This window comes from Neopsephotus bourkii, unplaced genomic scaffold (assembly GCF_033783945.1).
Source record: "Neopsephotus bourkii isolate Nb327-2 ecotype Australia unplaced genomic scaffold, CSIRO-AGI_Nbou_v1 NB_107, whole genome shotgun sequence".
Taxonomy (NCBI): domain Eukaryota; kingdom Metazoa; phylum Chordata; class Aves; order Psittaciformes; family Psittacidae; genus Neopsephotus; species Neopsephotus bourkii.
In genome coordinates, this window is record NW_026900624.1 from 7,167,777 (window position 1) to 7,187,056 (window position 19,280).

Consider the following 19,280-nt stretch of genomic DNA (forward strand, 5'->3'; position numbering starts at 1 on the left):
AGCCTCCAGACTGCCAAATTTCCTTTAAAAAAACCCCAAACCAACTAAAAAACAAGCCACGCAAATAAAAACCCAGCACAACCATGCCTACTTTATTTCCTTCAAATTTAATTCTTTAATTTTAAAAAGTCCTGTCAACCTTGAATAATAATAATCATTAAAAAAGAGAATAATCAGCTAGATCACTGCTAAATACCATGTTCTTGCCATCTTTATTCTGTAGCCTAGCATTAGAAAATACTTTGTATGATCTAGACACTTTCTTCTAGTCTGTCACCTGTTTTCCTTCCCGTCTCTTTGACCTGGATGATTGAGCTCTAATAGCTCAGAGACATCCTCATGGTACTGCCCTAAACATGGTTGTTTTAGTCAGATAACAGCATGTAAAAAAAGTATTTTTGAATGGTCAAGTAGTGAATGTTTTGTTGTATGTCTGTGCTCCATAAAATCATAATATTCAGTTTAATGACCACTGAAGCAAGTAGTTATAAAATTGAGCACTTCCCTATCATCACAAATACACATATATATGTATACATCTACACAGATTTTGTCATTTTCCCAGCCTTTGATGTGTAGCTCTAGTGTCCTAGTCTCTTGCTCTGATCTCCCCAGCTGGCACTTAATAAAAATACAAGCACCACAAGACTTGGATTAAAATGCCAATTTCATTATTGCCAGTTCTATTGGGCATAACCGAATAAATCTTCCCTTCCCTGAAAACCTTCTAGATTTCTATGTACAGGACTGATTAAAAAGTTACCAGTAAGGCTGTATTGTACTCAATTACTAGCAAGACTATACTTTGCAAAAAACTTGCATCTTCTTTCCAGTCTAAGTTAGTCTTCCATAACTGATTTTTTTTTAAATTTTTTTTTTTTTCCCATCATTCTTGTTGCCTGGCCAATTGTATGCTACTAAGTGAGATATTTTACAGAAAATTAATATTACTATCTTTAAGCTACCTTCATCAACAACCACACAGAGAGCAATTAAATTTACTTTACCATAAGGCCACAGTGATATGCATTAATTCTATTAATCCTAAACTATTTATTGCATTCTATAGTAACAATTCTGTTGACTTTCTCTAGATCTGCATCATGATCACAAGCTTCTAATTCCCTGGATTATTTCATTTATGTCCTTAGGTTTCTTTAAGTCCTCTGAAAGCTGCCATAGTTTCCCAGCCAACAGAGAAAAGAAAGTATGTATGTCCACCTGCCAGCTCTTCTAAAAGAACTGGATACAAATTACACAGACTTGCAAATATCAAATTATGAACCTTAGTATCAGCTCATTCATGTCACTCTAATTATTCTTGATGTGGAAATATTTAATAGTCTCAGTTATACCCAACATCTGTGTCTTCCCAGATACACAACAGAAGTGCTTATTGATCTCTTTTTAATTAACTGTTACTAAAGCCAACATTTCCCTCTAGTAATGAATCACTATCAGAATTCCTGCAGCTTTGGCATACTCAGGAAAAAAAAAAAAAAAAACTTTATTGCTTCTATTCCTAACAATATTGGCAGTACCTTGTTCTTTGTATGTTTTTCTTGATTAAACTCCTACATTCTTAACCTCTGGTTTGTATTCAATATTACTGGGGCTTTATGCAATTCTAACTTTGTCTGCTTGGTGTTTTAATTAGTATGATATTCCTTCTGAAGAAAGGTGGCGGCTTTTTCAAACAGGATTAGTGACTGAAGAACTATTCTTAATTAGCATTCATAGTTTTCTGCACTTTCCCTCCATCCTCTGATGAGCCTATGCCTTCTAATTGAATTGACTTAGCTGAAAATACAGTGGTTTGGATGTTACTCATGCTTGCAGATAACAGTATAAATTATCACGTTTTCTTGTACAAAAAGCTACAGTGGTTTTTCAGTTTGTGACCTGTTTTTCATATGGTAAGGTGACTTCTTAAAGAGTCTGGTTGTGCCAGTGACATTTTTGTCTCTAAACACTCTATAGATAGCACTATGACTTCCCTCCTGTGTCCATACGTGTTACTCAGAATTTAGTTATTCATGATAATGTTGATTTTCACCCCTCCCATGTTGTTACACATGGGTGCAATCATCTTGGGATTTTTATTTGATTCAGTAGATTGTAGTAGACACCTATTAGTAAATTACCTAGTATTTGTATGATACAGCACTTATTTCATAAGCATTAGGTATGGTGTTTCTCTTGAGCTGTCAGAAACAGTGTAATTTTTGATAGAAATGGCCATTTTCCTTTTTTTTTTTTTTACAAATTGCACTCTCATAAATATATTATTATTACTGTTATTATTATTATTATCATCGTCATTTAACAACCCAAGAATTAGACTTGCCACACCAGCTTTCAATAGCACCACCTAGGCTTTTTGGTTTATAGCCCAAGCTCCAAGTGTTATTGTACCAACCAATAAATTACTTCTTTCTTATTCTCTAGTGTTAATGTGAGTTCAGGGTGCTAAATACTGCATTAGGCTGCATTAGCAGTGACAACAAGGTAGAGTACTACTGATGATGAGAGCACTTTCACTGGGACAGTCTGCTAGAACTGTAGAATGTACAACTGATGATGTTGAATCAATGTGTTTATAAGATGTATTTGGATTCATCCAGTTGTGGGGCTGTTCTGTGAAAAATGAGGATGACTGCCGGCCAAACTACATCACACTTCACTGTCATTTCTAGAAATACAATAAGTAATAATTTCATTAAATGTTCTGATTCTAATGAAAAGATATGTTTAAAATGTTTCCAACTATATTGGTTGCTTGACCCACTTTCTGAATGACTGCACCCTCTAATGGGGTAAACCAGATTGACTTTCAAAGCAGCCAGTTTATTTTTATGTTGTTTATATCCTCCTAGTCCTTATTAAGTATAATACAACAGCCCATTCTTGACAGTAAAACAAGCATAGTTTTTCTGAATGTAGATTACAGGGGAGGTGTGAAAATCCAATAACTACTTTATATGATTCATCTCCACTCTGGGCTAATGAAAAGTATGTACATAGCTGTAAATGTTAATGGTGCAAATGAGAAATTAATTTTAATGAAATCATAGAGAATTTATTTAAGTCCAGAAAAAAAAAAGGGGGGGGGGGGGGGTTGGTGTTTGGGTTTGGGTTGTTTTTTTTTTTCTTCTTCTGTTGTTTTTGTTTTGTTTTGTTTTCCTTATTTTGTGAAGCCATTGTTTTTTTCCAATGCTTTGTGGAGGAGTAAAACTTTGAACAATGAAAGTGAGATGAAACATACACCTAACAGTGAAGTTGCATCTTTTCAAACAGGTAGTTCTCTAATGGATCAATGAAAGCCAACGATGACAAGTTGTGGTCAACAGTCCTTGAATGTGCTGATGGTTCTGCTTTCATTACTCTTGTCAGCAGGTAACTTTCATACTTTGAATTTATCTTTCACCAGTGTGTGCCTCAGGGAAAAATTAGTTGCAACTTAATACTGGGTTCCTCTAAAACAAACAAGATTGTTAACTAAGTAATACATAAATAAAGCCTCTTCGTATTTGAGAACTGGAAGCTGGAATTTGAAATGCAATTGAAATTTAAGTTTAAGAAGGAAAATGTGGTGGGACACTGACATGGTAAAGCAGGCTGAAAATTTAAAAGAAGCAGCTCTGATATGCTAGTTTTTCAGCTCATCTAAAAGAATAAAGCAACCTCAACACCACCGTACCGTCCAGTTTTGCTAAATAACAATCTATTGGTAGCAGAGCAAGATGATTTTATGCATATGCGTTCAAGAGTATGCAAGCATGTGAAGGATTGAACTTGGAACCTTGGCAGTTCTTGAGATGAATACATTTTAGATACAATGTAACTTGTAATGCATTTAGATACAATGTAACTTAACTATTAAGAAACATGCATGCCTACATGGTATGTAAATATTATGTTTTTTTTCTTGAAATCTAAAAAAGTGGCTGGACCAGGAAGCAATTCCAGCTTTTTTTTTCCTGATGCTTAGATCTGCCCTAGATGTTTGCTACTAGCACACAGAAATGATTTGTGCAGAAAACTGTCAGTTGTTATATTGAGAGTTAGTTGAATGCTATGACTGTTAGTTGTATTTATTAATCTCATGTTATTTATTGCATTAAGATTTTCTGTAATTGAATATTTTTCTAAAAAAAAATAAAAATAGCCCAAATAGATTTGATCTTGTGAGTTTTTAACTCTAAGTACAACCTCTTTTATCTTCAATTCTTGAAGCACTATTGATCCCAAAAGATTGTTTTTCCCATCACTGTTCCTTATTCACTTCTACTACATTACTTACCTAACCACCACACTAGAAACTTTACCAGGTATTATATATCTTAAAGTATCCTTGTGCTCCAGAAAAAGGTGTTAGTACTTTGTATGCAGGGTTAGATTCTTGTCAATTAGTTCAAGTGTGAGTTTTGTTGTCACAGTCTCATTGCTTGTTTGGAAGCATTCAGGTTGATTTTGCTAATGATAGGTCATTATTTGGCTGTAACTGCCGCACTCCTTTTGATAACAGTGTTAAAATATTAAAACACTATTTTTCTTTAGAGTCCTTCCACTGAGGCCCCTATGTATGGCTCTGTATCTCTAGTTGTGTAACTACCCTCCTCTTCTAATAGAAGCAGATACAGGGGATGTACCAGCTTCTTTGTTTTTTTCCAGGTTAAAGTCAGTTCAGAAAGTTATTCCCCTGGTTCATGAATGAAGTCAATTATTCAGGAAGACTTCAGTAAATGTATCCCATTGATCAAACATCTCCAGCTGCTCCAATCCCTTTTGTTCATTTCTGTTTAGTTTTTATACATTTACTACCCTTTATAGGGGACTTCTGTTAGAGAGCTCCCAAGATGCCAATTCTCAACCATTTTAATCAGGATGATATAAATACCTATCTTCCAGTTGAATGGGACACTATGATTATATCCTGTGTGCAAATAAAAGTAGTCAGCTACCGATACATATACATGCTTGTATATATGCAACTATTCCTGATACAACCCAAACATAAACCACTGTTTTGGGTTTGAGTTTTTTTGGTTGTGGTTTGTTTTTGTTTTTGTTTTATCATCTTAGAAGAAAAGTACTGCCTCTGAAGTACTATTTGAAACTGCTGTTTCTATTAGAAGCTACTCTCTCTGGAATAATACGGACATAACTTTTAAACTGAGCTGAAATGCAAATCTACTGGCAAGACTGCTTCTGAGTTCTCTAGATTTAGACTTAAGTCTATAAGGTCATGCTTTACTTCCAAGTCTTTGATATACTAAGATTCATAGCCTTAATACTAAATTTCTAAAATCTGTATGCAAGGTTGAAAATCACACTTAACAATTGGAGGTGTAACTTTCATTTGCTCCACAGACAGAATGAAAGTAAAGGCATGAGTAACAGAAAAGTTCCCAGGGCAGCTGTTCTCAGGGGAGCAGATGTGTGGTCAGATACCAAGGTCATGGCTCACAATGAGGTTGCAGTTTGGCAGCTTTAGCTGTGTGTTTAGGGAATTAATGCACCTTTCTGACACGGCTAGAATGATCTCAGACCAGGGACAAATAAGACTGAAGAAAAAGGTTTCAGTTCAGAACAGGTAGGCTATGGCTTCATTTAAAAAAAAAAAAAAAAAAAAAGGATGAAATTGGATTGAGAGTACTGAAACTTCAGTCTGATTTTATTTCAGTACCATAAATGGTGTGCATTTTTAGGTTTTGTGAAAACAGTTGTAATAGCTGCACAGGAATGTGTAATACAGAGAGGAGCAGCATGCAGTTATGCCAGATGAATACCCTTTCTGACCATTAACTCTTAGGTTTGCTTCGCAGTAACGTTGATCTTTACATTCATGTAATGGATTGAAACACATTCATAAAAACAGGGATGACAGCAAGGCTTATATTAACAAACAAAAATTGCCAGATTATTTGCACATTGCAGTATTTTTCTTTGAAGTCGGAAATGAACGTCCATATAGCAGAATTAGCAAGAGGATCTCAAATGATTGGCATTGTGTGAAGTAAATTGCATGCAAGTGCATATTTTTGTGGATCCATATGGAAAGTTTATACAGACCAGCCGTTCTGAAAGCCTTGGGGCTTTAAAAATTTAGTAGCTAAATTAAAAATTTAAACAACATTATGCATATCCCTAACTGTGAACACAGAGGGAAGCAACAGTTTGATGTGCACTGGCTGTTTACTTTTTAAGGTAGAGTAGATAAATACTAAAATGACCTTTAATCGGTCACTTGAAGCATGGCAGACTATTGTCCTCTCAAAATTAGTAGGAACAGATACAGGCATCCATATCACTTACCTGTTTAATCATATATTTTTAAAACTAATATGAGAATTTGCTCTTGCAGCTCCACTTCAGAAACAGCTGCCATCTTTGCAACAGACAACTTAAGAGCTTTTCAGGTACAATACTTTCACCTGGAGAAATAAGGCTCTTTAATCCTCAGGATTTAAGTAAAGTTATTTTCAGGAAAAATACATTAAAAAACCTACTTTGTTTATTGGGTCTTTTTTTCTCAGAGAATAAAACACAGCAATTAAAATTACACGGGTTACAATAAACTAATAGTTTTTTTCACTGTGTACTATGTCTGGCTGGTGTGGGGTTGATGTTTTTCATAGCAGCCCAAATGGTGCTGTCTTTCAGATTGGTGACCAAAACAGTGCTGGTAACACAACAGTAATTTAGGTGCTGCTGAACAGTCCTTACACAGGGCCAAAGCTGCTTCTGTTTCTTAGTGCGCCCCACTGAGGAGGCTGGTGTGGGCAAGAGCCTGGCAGGGGACTCAGCTGGCACAGATGACCTGAACTGGCAGAAGTGATATTCTGTAACATATAACAGCATGTCAGCAATAAAACTGGGTTGGAGTTTATCAATAAATTGTTCAGGGACTGGTTTGGCTATCAGTCTGCTGATAGTGAGAGTGCTTTGGCATCACTTCTGGGGTTTTGGTTGGTTTTTTTTTCGGGGGGGGGGGTTGGGGATGGGGTCTCGTTGTTTTTTTGGGGGGTTGTTCAGGCAGTTTTCCTTATTCATTTATTAAACAGTCTTTACCTCGACCTACAGAATTTCTTGTTTTGCCCTTCTGATTCTCTCACCCATCCCACTGGGAGGGGGAGTGAGCAAGGAGCTGTGTGGTGCTTAGCTGCCTATCAGGATTAACTCACCACACACTCTCTACCAAATGCAGACTGTAACTCAGTCATCATGTTATGCTCTTATTTGTGCATTTATTTTCATCACTGACATACATTTTACTATTTAAGGATTTGCTTAGGACATTTTATTACAGACATCACTCCTCCTCTGACCTGACATTATCTTCATTCTCCTTTCATTCTGCAGTAATCCTTCCTCCAGTTTCATCCCCAAAGAAGTCTGGGGTTTGTTTTCCTTTCAAAGTAGGCAAAGGATCCATCTAGAAATTGGGGTTCAGTTTCACATGTGCTGTTAAATAAACCACTTTGCGGTGATGAGCAAGTTAAATCTCTTAGGGTCCTATAGTCCTCTAGTGCATTCTCACAGTGCAATGTCTCTCTCAGACCACTGAATAATTACAGAATAATTGGTTGATTGATTGAAACAGAATTTCAGAAGTATTGATTGTTTATGAAACAGAAAGAATGAGTTTTAATTCTCATAAGATGCACTAGATGTATATACAGGTCAGGTAAAACCTTTCAGGACTTCTGTTCACCTGTGACAGCTTAACAGTCTTGAAATACAATTATGATTCTGTTGACAGCCGCCTGATAAAATTTGTGTTACTCTCCATCTATCAAAGAAGAAAACTTTCTTCTGTAGGAGCAGCTGATATAATCAAAGTGCAGATATTCCAACTAAGAAGGTGTAAGTCAGGATGGCTAAAACCTGAGAACTGTCAAACTGATCAGGTCAGTAATATTTTTTCTTTGCAGCTGCAATTGAAGTAGTACATACATTAAGCCATCTAATTCTGCTAAGAAATCTGTAGGTTCAGTGAGAGTTTTCCTTCAGCTGGATATGGAGAACACCAGACAAAGTGGGGAGAGAAAAAAAAAAACCAAACACAAATGGTTCCTGTTGATAAAGAAGTGAGAAGAGTGGTTGATATGCCATATGGTTGTGCTGCTATCCAGAGGGACCTGGACAAGCTGGAGAAATGGGCTGACAGAAGCCTTATAAAGTTTAATAAGGGGAAGTGCTAAGTCCTGCATTTTCTGGTGGAGTAACAATGTCAGGCACCAGTATATGCTGGGGGCCAGCTGGCTGGAAATCTCTTTGTCTTTGTGGCTCCTTTAGTAGAAGTACAGCCAGCAGGTCAAGGAGGGTGATGGAGCTACTAGAAAGAGTTCAGTAAAGATGTACTGGATTATGAATGTGACTGGAGTATCTCTGATATGAGGAAAGGCTGAAAGGGCTGGGACTGTTCAGTCTCAGGAAGAATCATACCAATGTGTGTAAAGACCTGAAGGGGAGATGTAAAGAAGATGGACCCAGTCTCTTTTGTTTATTGCTCAGTGACAGGACCAGAAGTAATAGGCACAAACTGAAACACAGGAGGTTCATTCTGAACATCAAGTAACAATTTTTTTCATTGTGAGGGTGACTGAGCACTGCCACAGGTTGTCCAGGGTGGTTGTAGAGTCCCCACCCTTGGGGAGAATTCAAAACCCATCTGAACAAGCTTCTGGGCAAAAGGCTCTAGGGGACCCTACTTGAGCAAAGCGGTTGCACCAGATGACCTCCCTTCTAACTGCAACCACTGAGGTTTTTTGAAACTTAATCCTGGAACACTTTCTTTATTGCTATGTTAATTAAGGAGGGGTGCAGGAAAATGAGTACTCGTTCAAACAAATATATGTTCATGTGATTACATGTTTTGAGGATTTTTCAATAGAATTGGGACATGCAGATCCTGTTGCAAGACTTACAGAGGGTTTTGGAAACCTAAGTCTAAAAGACAATTTCTTTGCTGATTATAGCATTCGCAGATTTGGAACACACATTTTTTTTCCAGGCAGGCCAAAAACACATATGTAACTAGTTTTCTCAGTATCTATGTTCCTTTAGAAACAGCATACTCCTAGTACTTTCAGTTCCTGACTGATGAATCTACAAAAGGATTTTCTCTTTTGTTAAAGTAATGATGACAGATGTGTGTTGTATGCATGCAAATGTGTGTGTGTGTTTATACACATATATATCAACGTAAAACATTTATAATGATTTTCCTTCACTCAGATGGCAGTACAAGGTACCTTGTTTTCTTTTTGTTTTGTGTTGTAGGCTACCTCTATACACGCTAATAAAGAAGTAGTCTCCACGGTCTCAATCTTTAAAATTTTGCTAGACCTACAGAAAGAGAGTGAGAAATTCTTGAAATTAATAAATTTCATAAAATTGAGAAACAAAACTTTTAGGAGTAGCCTTTTTCAAGCAACATAAAAAGAAATAAGGATTAGATAGATAAGGTGCACAGAAGCATTTACAGATCAACAGGGGCTGTGCAGAGATTCAATAGATTTAAGCTAAATCTGTGCAAGTCATTATTTGTAATCTCTTGTACTGATAAATCGATACAAAAAAGCATACACCAAGTTACAAGGGTTAATTCTGTCAGTTTAAAGTGAATAACCTTTACTAATTGGTGAAACCTCATGAAGTGATCCATAGCATCACTGTGTCTCTGTTCTCTAATTAGAATAAAAACATTTCACTGCCAAGCATATTTAGAATTGACTTCTATGTTTCACTTTCTGTAGAGTGTAAGGTTTCTGGGTCATCTGTATAGTACACGTAATCTTAAATGATGTCTTAAGGCCTACATAACATAAACTATAAAACAGTTAAAATTTTGGCAGAATGTGGAACCAAATGTTGTATCTTATAAGGCTCTTCTGATCAACCAGGAAGTTATGTGTGATTGCTTATGCTTGTACTAGAACGGATCAATAACCTGCCCCTCTGCAAGCTTCATTAGCTCTTGGAAGCTAAGACAATTGCACAGCTTCCAGTTCAGAGCTGTTTGCAATCAGTAGGCTTAAAGTATGGTCAGAGAGCTTGCATCTGCCCACAGTCTTACCATGTAGGTGTAACCGCAGTGTGCCTGTTGCTGCACAATTATCAGCCTCAAGTCTGCTTTCAAAGGATATATATGGAGAGGATTCCACCCCCTCCCCCCACCAAGAAAAGTTATGGTGAAATCAGTGTGACATATTCCTGTAAAAGATGTGCTCTTTATATGAGCATTTAATAAAGGAGAAATGTAAGAACTCCCATGAAGAACTGTATTTTATTAGTTCTGTCTATTTGAAAAATCAAGGTTGCTCAGATCTATTATGCTGTTTTGTAACTACTATTTCTGGCAGAATAATCCTTATCAAAGAATGACCTTTACACTAGAGAAGATATTTTCTGTCAAGAACAGTGACTGTAAATCAAGTGCCATCAAACTTTTATTGCAGTTTTTGCACAGACTTTTTGTTTTTATGAAGTCATCCCAGGAGACTTAAACATGGACATTGTTGGTGTTTATGGATATCCATATATTTAGAACAGCAATATCAAAGCGTTTCCCTAAATATTTTTGTGTTTACTGACATAGAGGGCATTTCTTCCCTTACAAGGACTAATAGTAATCAGAAAAAGTTACAATTAAACTAAAAACAAGAGGTGAAATATTGTACTTTTTTAATACTAAATATTATACTGTCGAAAGTTCTGAAACTTTCCTGGTTTTCAATAATCAAACAATTGTTTAAGCTTAACCAACGAAAAATGACAGTTTATATCATACAGATAGCACAAGTGACTCACAAAGCCAATATTGTTCTTTGTTTTACAGTGTTGTCTGCACATTTTCGGGTCTGTGAGCCGTATACGGACTACAAAGGTCGCTACCACTTTGGTTTTCACTGCCCCCGTCTTTCTGACAATAAATCTTACATCTTTTGCTGTCACCATAACAACACAGTATTTAAATACTGCTGCAATGAGACAGAATTTCAGACTGTTATGCAGATGAACCTAACAGGGAACGCAGATGGATATATGCATAAGTAAGTAAATGAGTTTTAAAGTACTCTTTACCAAACTGTTCCTGGTCTAATAACATAGTCTGAGGTGTGCTTAATGATGAAAGCAATTAGAATAATTGCACATACAGAAAAACATTACTAAAAGGTTTTTGCTGCTACAGAACTCCAAAAGGAAAGGATATTTTAGCTTTTTTTTTTTTTTTTTTCTTTGACATGGGCTATAAACATTGCTAGGAGAGTAATCACTGGTGCTGGGGAACAGAACATATTTGCTTATATATCAACACTGTGTGGTCTCCTTGCCTGTTACCTGGGATACATCCATGTACTTCTGGCGACTGTCCTCTTATGATGAATGTCAACAACTTTGTTCATAAAGAACCAAAGTACCAAGTAGATCTTTGTTACTGATTACCTATTTACGATGTCAAAATCTTCACTTGTGGTTTGTCTCTTAGTATTTTCTTCTCTAGCCATACAAATCTGCTACGATTTCTCTTGGTGCAGAAGGCAACTTTCAGCTGATGTAAACCCCCCAGGCTGAATTCTGATCATTCTGCTTCCCCCTGCCTACTTTTTCTTGAATGCAGCCCCTTCAAGGCAAGGAAGGAGAAGATTAAAGACAACTGGAATTCCAGTCTATTGATTTTTGTTTACTACAGGGATTTTAGTGTTGTTTTCTGCAGTGCAAAAGTCAGTCAGTGTGTTGCCATTCATTCCCACGGAAGCAGGTGCAGGGCTGTTAGGAGGCTATGGTGTTGGAATACTGATGTCTGCTCTTTTAACTCACTGCCTGCAGCTGTGCCAGCAAACCGTCGTTTTCCTGAACAGCCCCTCCTTATACAGCTCTACCTAGAGAAGTCTGAATCTTGCATACATGTAGAAGTTGCATGCTCTTAATTTGACAGTTGTTACATGACAATCACCTACTATAAAGAAGTCTGCGTACTGTGTGGTGTAAAAGAAAGACAAAAATAGACTCTGCCCTTATAAGATGCCTTATATTAATGTGGATTTATACTGTCTTGTTATTGCATGTGCAGCTATGTCCTTGAGGTGAAATTTCCTTGCCTTGGCTTCATAATGCATCTGAGAACATCATGAGAACATATCACACAGAACACTGGGGAGACATTTCAAGTCTAACATGCCGATTAAAGGCTACACATTTTCTCCACTCGTGCAGTCCAGACAACCTAGAAACCGGTAGCACCCTCATCTGGGGCTATTCAACTCTGTTAATATGTCTCTGGGCAGCCTTCTAGAGTTTATACCACAGATGCCCCAGTGCCCAAATGCAATGCATACTCTACTCTTGCTCGACGGTAAAAGTCGGATGTGCTTCCCCTTTGTTTACTGGGATGACTATGCTACCATGGCAGCAGCTGGATGACTGGCTGAAAAGAAGTCCTAGCAGGACTCTTAGTACAGAAGGGTTGTGCATACATTCACAGACAGAGCCAGAAACTGCTTCACACTCGGAGCAGTAAAAAGAAAGTCTCAAGAATGGAGTAGCATGGCTTTTGCCCCTGCACTCAGCTCTTTGTCTCGCACACAGCAAATTAATTTCTTCCCTTAATATTCTGTAAACCCTGCACCAACCCTGTTAAGCAACCAAGTCTGCCTAACAGGCAACTTCATCACAGAGTTTGGGATGTGGCCAGATATTACTGTGCTAAGGTCTGGCTGTTCTTCTCACTAACAACCTGAGTAGAGCAGCCCAGCAAAGAGGGACATGAGGTGTTGGCTGATGAGAAACTGAGCATGAGCCAACTTCAGTGTGCACTCCCAGCCCAGAAAGCCAACCATAACCTGGCCTGCATCAAAAGGAATGTGACCAGCAGGTCAAAGGAGGTGATCCTGCCCCTATACTTCACTCCTGTGGAACCTCACTTGGAGTAGTGTGTACAATTCTGGTGTCCCCAACATAAGAAGGACATGGAACTGTTCAAGGAAGTCCAGAGAAGGGTTATGAGGACGATCAGGGCGCTGGAGCACCTCCTGTATGATGACAGACTAAGAAAGCTGGGACTATTCAGCCTGGACAAGAGAAGGCTGCGTGGAGACCTCGTAGCAGCCTTCCAGTATCTGAAGGGGGGCTATAGGGATGCTGGGGAGGGACTCTTCATCAGGGACTGTAGCAGTAGGACAGTGGGGAATTGGTTTAAACTTCAACAGGGGAAGTTCAGGTTAGATAAAAGGAAGAAGTTCATTACTGTGAGAGTGGTGAGGCACTGGAAGAAGAAGCACTTGCCCAGAGAAGTTGTGGATGCTCCATTCCCGGTAGTGCTCAAGGCCAGGATGGACAGAGCCCTGGACAACATGATCTAGTGTAAGGCATTCCTCCTCATAGCAGGAGGGTTGGAACTACGTGATCTTAAGGTCCTTTCCAACCCTAACTTCCAACCTTAACCATTCTATGATTCTATGAAATGGACAGAGTAATCATCCACTTTCCAAAGCAAACATGCAGAGGAGCAGGTACAGTCTGATTGCAAAATATACACTGGGACATAGAACATTTCTCTTCCTCCTCCATTCTCTGCTTACATGTCTGCTCACATATGTACGTGTACACACACATGCACCCCTCATGACTCCCCCCTCCCCCCCCCCCGAAATAAATATAGGGTTGTTCCTATTATAGGGCCATTGTGTGAGCAGTTCCTCAATGAGGAAAATATAATTTGGTATTCTACGAACTATTATATTGATTTTAATGAAAATATTCAGGGAGCAGTGTCAGTATTACACTATTTCCATTTAGCTATCTGTTTGATTTGGGGGTTTGGATTTGTTGTTTTTTTTTGTTTGTTTGTTTGTTTGTTTGGGGTTTTTTTTCTTTAAAAAATCAGCTCACTCAGTTGTGATGGAGAAGGAGCTACGTCTGTAGTCTTTGTTGGTAAGATTAATGGTTGAGCCCTACCCACACACTATTTACCATGTATGTTGCCATCCAGAATTTCCTGTGGACATTTAGCTGTCCGCTGATCTTTTGCCAAGGTGTGTGAAATCATGCTAAATACAATAAAATGCTTCTGGAGATGTAGCTTAGAGAAGTGAAAGAGTGGAACCAATATTGCCTTTTTGTTACTTCCTGAAACACCACTTCTGGTATCAGTCAGGGCTGGGAAAATGTAGATGCTAGCTTTCTACATAAAAATCTACCATTGTAGTGAGATAGAGGGAGGGAGATCTCTGCACCCTGAACTCACTGAGATTAGTAGAAAACTGCCCAGTAATTTTAGTATGCCGTAGAAGGGCAGAAATAAGTGAAGCTTAGATACCTACATTAAAAATGTTGTAAAAAGCGTTTTAGTACACTCTGACTTTATTTAACATATATGGTAATTTAACTTTATTTGGATTCCAATACATCCAGGATTCACTTTACAGTAACTCTTTGTTTGGATCTAATTTCACACACCACTGAAAAAAAAATTCTAATGAAACCTATTTTACTGTGGCTGGGGAGAATGATTTAGGGTAGGTGAGTAGCTATGAACTGAAAGAAAGGATTATAGTTTTCAGGGAAGAGTGATTCAATATTATTACTTGGTTTATTTCAATATTATTATTTGGTTTATTTTTCCCCTTGGCCATTCTTGCGATCATGAAAACAAGTTTCATGTTTTATAATACAGTTGAGGGAAAAATTAATGAAGTGACTTGTAACTTCTTTGTTGTTGCACAGCTGAAAAAGCACATTTATCTTCTACACTCACATGGTATAATATAGCCAGGTTTATTTACATTTTTTCCATTACTATAACAAAAAAATCCTATGTTTTTAAAAGTGCATAGTACTGGGCTCTTATATCTTTGTGATTGTGCAGATTAATCAGTCTAATATTTTTGAATGTGAAAAATCCATTTAGTATTAAATATAGAAATACCAATGGTGTCTAACAGATGAGAAAAGTTCTGCCATCCAAAGTATTTTTCCATAAAACTTTGTCTAATAAGTGAAGACATTCACTTCAATCTAACATTCATACCCTTTCAGATTTCCTATTATGCATGTTTTGGTGGGTTATCAGCAATATTGCTATCCATGGGGTGCTTAATCTGATACTGGAACAGTGTTATGGCAGTCTGTAATGCGTCCATGTTTTTCCTTATCTCTTATTCTAGTTTTTCAGGATTGAATGGCTTTTGCACACCACACTACAACATTGCACCAAAAGCAATCCGAGGATAAAATAGCACATGTACAGCACATCCCCTGCAGAGCTGTCATTTGCTTAAATATCTCCCAGAAAATCATGTTTGCAAGAAAGCAAATAAATAAATAAATAAGATTGTCAATTCCACTACCAACTGCTGCAAAAATATGTTGTTTAGCTGGGAAGACCTTTTAGGTACTACAGTAATAGATTCTGCATGAGAACGCTGGGTTGGGAAAATGCCTTAATATAATATAATAATAAAATAGAAAAAAATATCACATTTAAAGTATATACATAAAAACTGCACAGATTTCCACAGTGTTGGGAGCATGAAGCATTCCCTGGGATGTAAGCTTGCATTTCCTTAAGGCAACATTGAGAAGGTGTTACTACTCTGAGTAGCAGCCCTGTTTAAGAAAAATAGGGAAAGAATTAGTTTCCATGGCCATCTGCCCATATTTAAACTCTGCAGCTGTAGAATTCTGCTCACAGTTGTTCTGATTTGTTGGTTTTTTTAAGCCAGAATTCCCAAATTAACTATTTTCTGTTCATGTCCTGCACATTAAAAAAAAAAAAAATACAACAAACTCTTGTAAAAGAAAAATATATCCTGGTCCTAACCTGCTTGTCGTCTGTCTCAAAAAGTTAGTGGATAAGATGGAAGAAGTCATGTGGGTAATAACAGTAATAGAAGTACCTGACTTTTTATTTGCATGTAAGTGTGTTAGAGAAATCTAAGCAAGGCTCTGTAGATGAAAAAGGAGGAGATGGATGGTAAAAGAATTTACTGTTCTCAAAGAGCCCAGTTCAAGGCTCCCTGAAGTCTGAACAAACCTTTCCACTTATGCAAGTGGGCTCTGTATCAAGGCTAATCAAATACACACCATATTTCCTTAAAAGATGAAGTGTCTTAAAATAATGACCTACTAAGCTTTTCTGGTGGTCCGTGAATTATCCTTTTTCACAGGGAAGCTGAAAGGAAATTGTCTTGTAACTTATCCTCCAGATTTAGCTTTTGTATTTGTGTGCCAGCAGCAGTAGAAGACGGGGAAACATAGCTTTAGAATGAACTTTTACTGTTGTACTGCTAAACCTTTTGTTAAGCCTAAACAGAATCCTCCAAAATAATTGACTGGGATGGGCAAGAGAACTAGCAGGGCAGGGCAAGCTACCCAGGTGGGGAAGGGGAGAGGAGAGACAACCTTACCAAAAAAACTAATTATACTTGATTGTCCCTGTGAAGGAGCAAACCCCTGCAATTTGAATCTTGGTAAACTTGGAATCTTTTCACACTTTATTTTTAGTTTAAATGAAACTTCTACACAAAAACAAACAAACAAAAAAAAAACAAACAGGAAAATCAGGTTGCAATATGAAACTTTAACAATTAAATCATTTAGTTCAGTGAAATGAGAGCAAGTCTTAGTTGATTTTTGATTCCCAGTCTGTCTCTGGTCTTACAGAATTAGAAGTCTGGTCTGCTTTCTAATTAAGACATTATCTTAATTTGTAGGGGAATTTTATTTTTTTTCTATAATTAGTAGCCATTACATCTTAATAGTCTGAGAAAAGGAAAATATCAAAGTATGGAATTACCCTCTGTGTACAAAACATACTACTTATTAATTTTGCTTGTGATTTTTCACAGGGCCCTCTTGATAGTCCTGTTGTCCCATTGTTTGTTAATTAAAGAAATCCTTCAATTTGTCCTTGTGAGAAACAGATGTTATTTAGAAGGAGCAGATGGATAACTCACATATGGCATGATTTATAAATTGTTGCTTTAAATTGGAACATTCAAAATAGGTCTAATTTTGCTAACCAAAATTTTGATGGGTGAAACTAAATACCTAAAATACAAAAAAATTCTTTTCAGTTAACTGTAAGAAGAGTTCCTTGCTCTCCTATTGTTGTCAAAACAATTTCCATTCTTGTTATAGATCAATTACAGCTCACCTATTAGTAAACTGGATCCTATTGGTATTAGCGATGAATAGGATTTATTACAGGGTATTTCTTCCTGATTTCTCCAGGCTTTGCTTCCATTTTCTTTATAGTAGCAGAAAATTTGTAACAGTTTCTGAAACTGATTTTTTTTTTCCATTCAAAGCACTTTATTTACTTTATTACATTGTATATTACACTTAGTTTTGGAAGCACCTTTTCAGTTACTGCAGAAACAAACCTCTATCACTCCTTTCCTCAATCACTATTTCTTTGACAGGAGAAATTGCAGCTATTTTGTGTACAACCTGCTTGATTTTTAATTACTGCAGAATCATCGATTGGAGTAATCCCAAGCACAAATACAGGCTGGATGGAGAATGGATTGAGAGCAGCCTAGAGGAAAAAGACTTGGGGGGTGTTGGTTGATGACCCAGCAGTGTGTGATCACAGCCCAGAAAGCCAGCCGTATGCTGAGTGGCACCAAAAGGACCATGGCCAGCAGGTCAAAGGAGGTGATCCTGCCCCTCTGCTCTCATGAGACTCCACCTGCAGTATTGCATCCCGCTCTGGGGCCCCCAACACAAGAGGGACATGGACCTGCTGGAGTGAGTCCAGAGGAGGCCATGAAGATGATCAGAGGGATGGACCACCTCTTCTATGAAGGCAGAGAGAGTTGGGCTTGTTCAGCATAGAGAAGATTCTGTTAAGACCTTGGAGCAGCCTTTAAGTACCTAAAGAGTGCCTAAAAGGAATCTGGAGAGGGAAATTTTACAAGGGCATGTAGGGATAGGACAGGGGGCAATGGCTTTAAACTAGAAGAGGAGGATTTTGATAAGATATTAGGAGGAAATTCTTTGCTGTGGGGGTGGAGAGGCACTGGCACAGGTTGCCCAGAGAAGCTGTGGCTGCCCCATCCCTGGCAGTGTTCAAGGCCAGGTTAGATGGGGCTTTGAGCAACCTGGTCTATTGGAAGGTGTCACTGCCTGTGGCAGGGGGTTAGGGCTAGAATTAGACAATCTTTAAGGTCCCTTCCAACCCAAACCATTCAGTGATTCAGTGAAAACAGAAGTTTTACCCCAACAGGAATAAATCCACTGAAAGTCAAGAGTGACACTGCTGAGAAGCCTGGATTAATCAGATCCTATTGTACTTTGAAGTGTCTGGACTGCAAACATTTTAATGCATTACAAATATCTAACCACTGTTGTGTGAATTTAAGCATGCATGTGTAAGTCTTTAGTAGAGGCAAAGACTCTTGAGTTAAAGGTTTTCAGAAGCACTGTATTTTTTCTACTTCTAATCCTCCTGGAAATTTAATGAATTTGCTTTTAAATCCTACGTGTGCATAATCCTAACATTACACAGGGATGGACCCATTAGCAGTTCTGACCTTCCTCTTGTTCCTCACAGTTTTTTTGCTATGGAAAATTCTTTCTATCTGATTTCTTGTTTCAAATCCTCTTTTGGTTTTGGCTTGGGTTTTTATTTTTAAAGTATAAAATGAAAGAGTCACACAGAACTTTAAATGGAAATGAAAGTTCAAAGCAGAGACTTGACATGTTTTAGATCTGAAAAGGCTTGGGACATGTTTTTAAAAAGTAAAAATATCTTCTTGGCTTGCATCTCTGTGTCTTCTCAGCATTTTCATTCTCAATGCACTTCTGTTTTGATCAATGTTCTGATAAAATCCAGTTCTCTCAAAGTATTTCTTAATGTGAAAGAAATCATGGTTGAGTGTGTGCTCAAATTTAATTTATGTAAGTTTAGGATCACGTAGATGTGAGTTGCCCACTTTTTAATTCAGTGCAATTTTCCTCCAAGACTGTCTTCCTAATGACATTTTTTTGGTAGTATCCCTTTGCTTGCTGTTTATTTCACAGTCTGGTACACATACTTCCATATTAATTCCTAGGTCTTCATTAGCCTTTTTTGCTGTATACCTGACAGTCCCATTTTTAACCATTTCTTTCCTTCTTTGTTTTGACCTCATTCTCCTCACTCACAGTTTCCAGTCCAAACTGCATTTACACCTGACAGTCATTTTTCTTTTAATAATATTGCATCTCCAGCAGAGCTTTAGCATTACTTGCCCTTTTGATCTCTAAATTCTTGATCCCTTATACCT

General features: G+C 37.6%; 1 protein-coding gene across 3 annotated transcripts in view; it reads left to right on the forward strand.

The window, feature by feature from the left end:
• The window catches only part of SHISAL1 (shisa like 1), an 82,297-nt gene that overhangs the window by 32,378 nt on the left and 30,639 nt on the right, over nt 1-19,280 (forward strand). For all 3 annotated transcript variants that reach the window (XM_061359182.1, XM_061359174.1, XM_061359190.1), the window contains exons 2-3: nt 3,298-3,396; nt 10,847-11,060. In XM_061359182.1, the coding sequence (XP_061215166.1) occupies nt 3,330-3,396; nt 10,847-11,060 (281 nt within the window). In that variant the 5' untranslated portion in view covers nt 3,298-3,329. The remainder of the gene's footprint in view (nt 1-3,297; nt 3,397-10,846; nt 11,061-19,280) is intronic.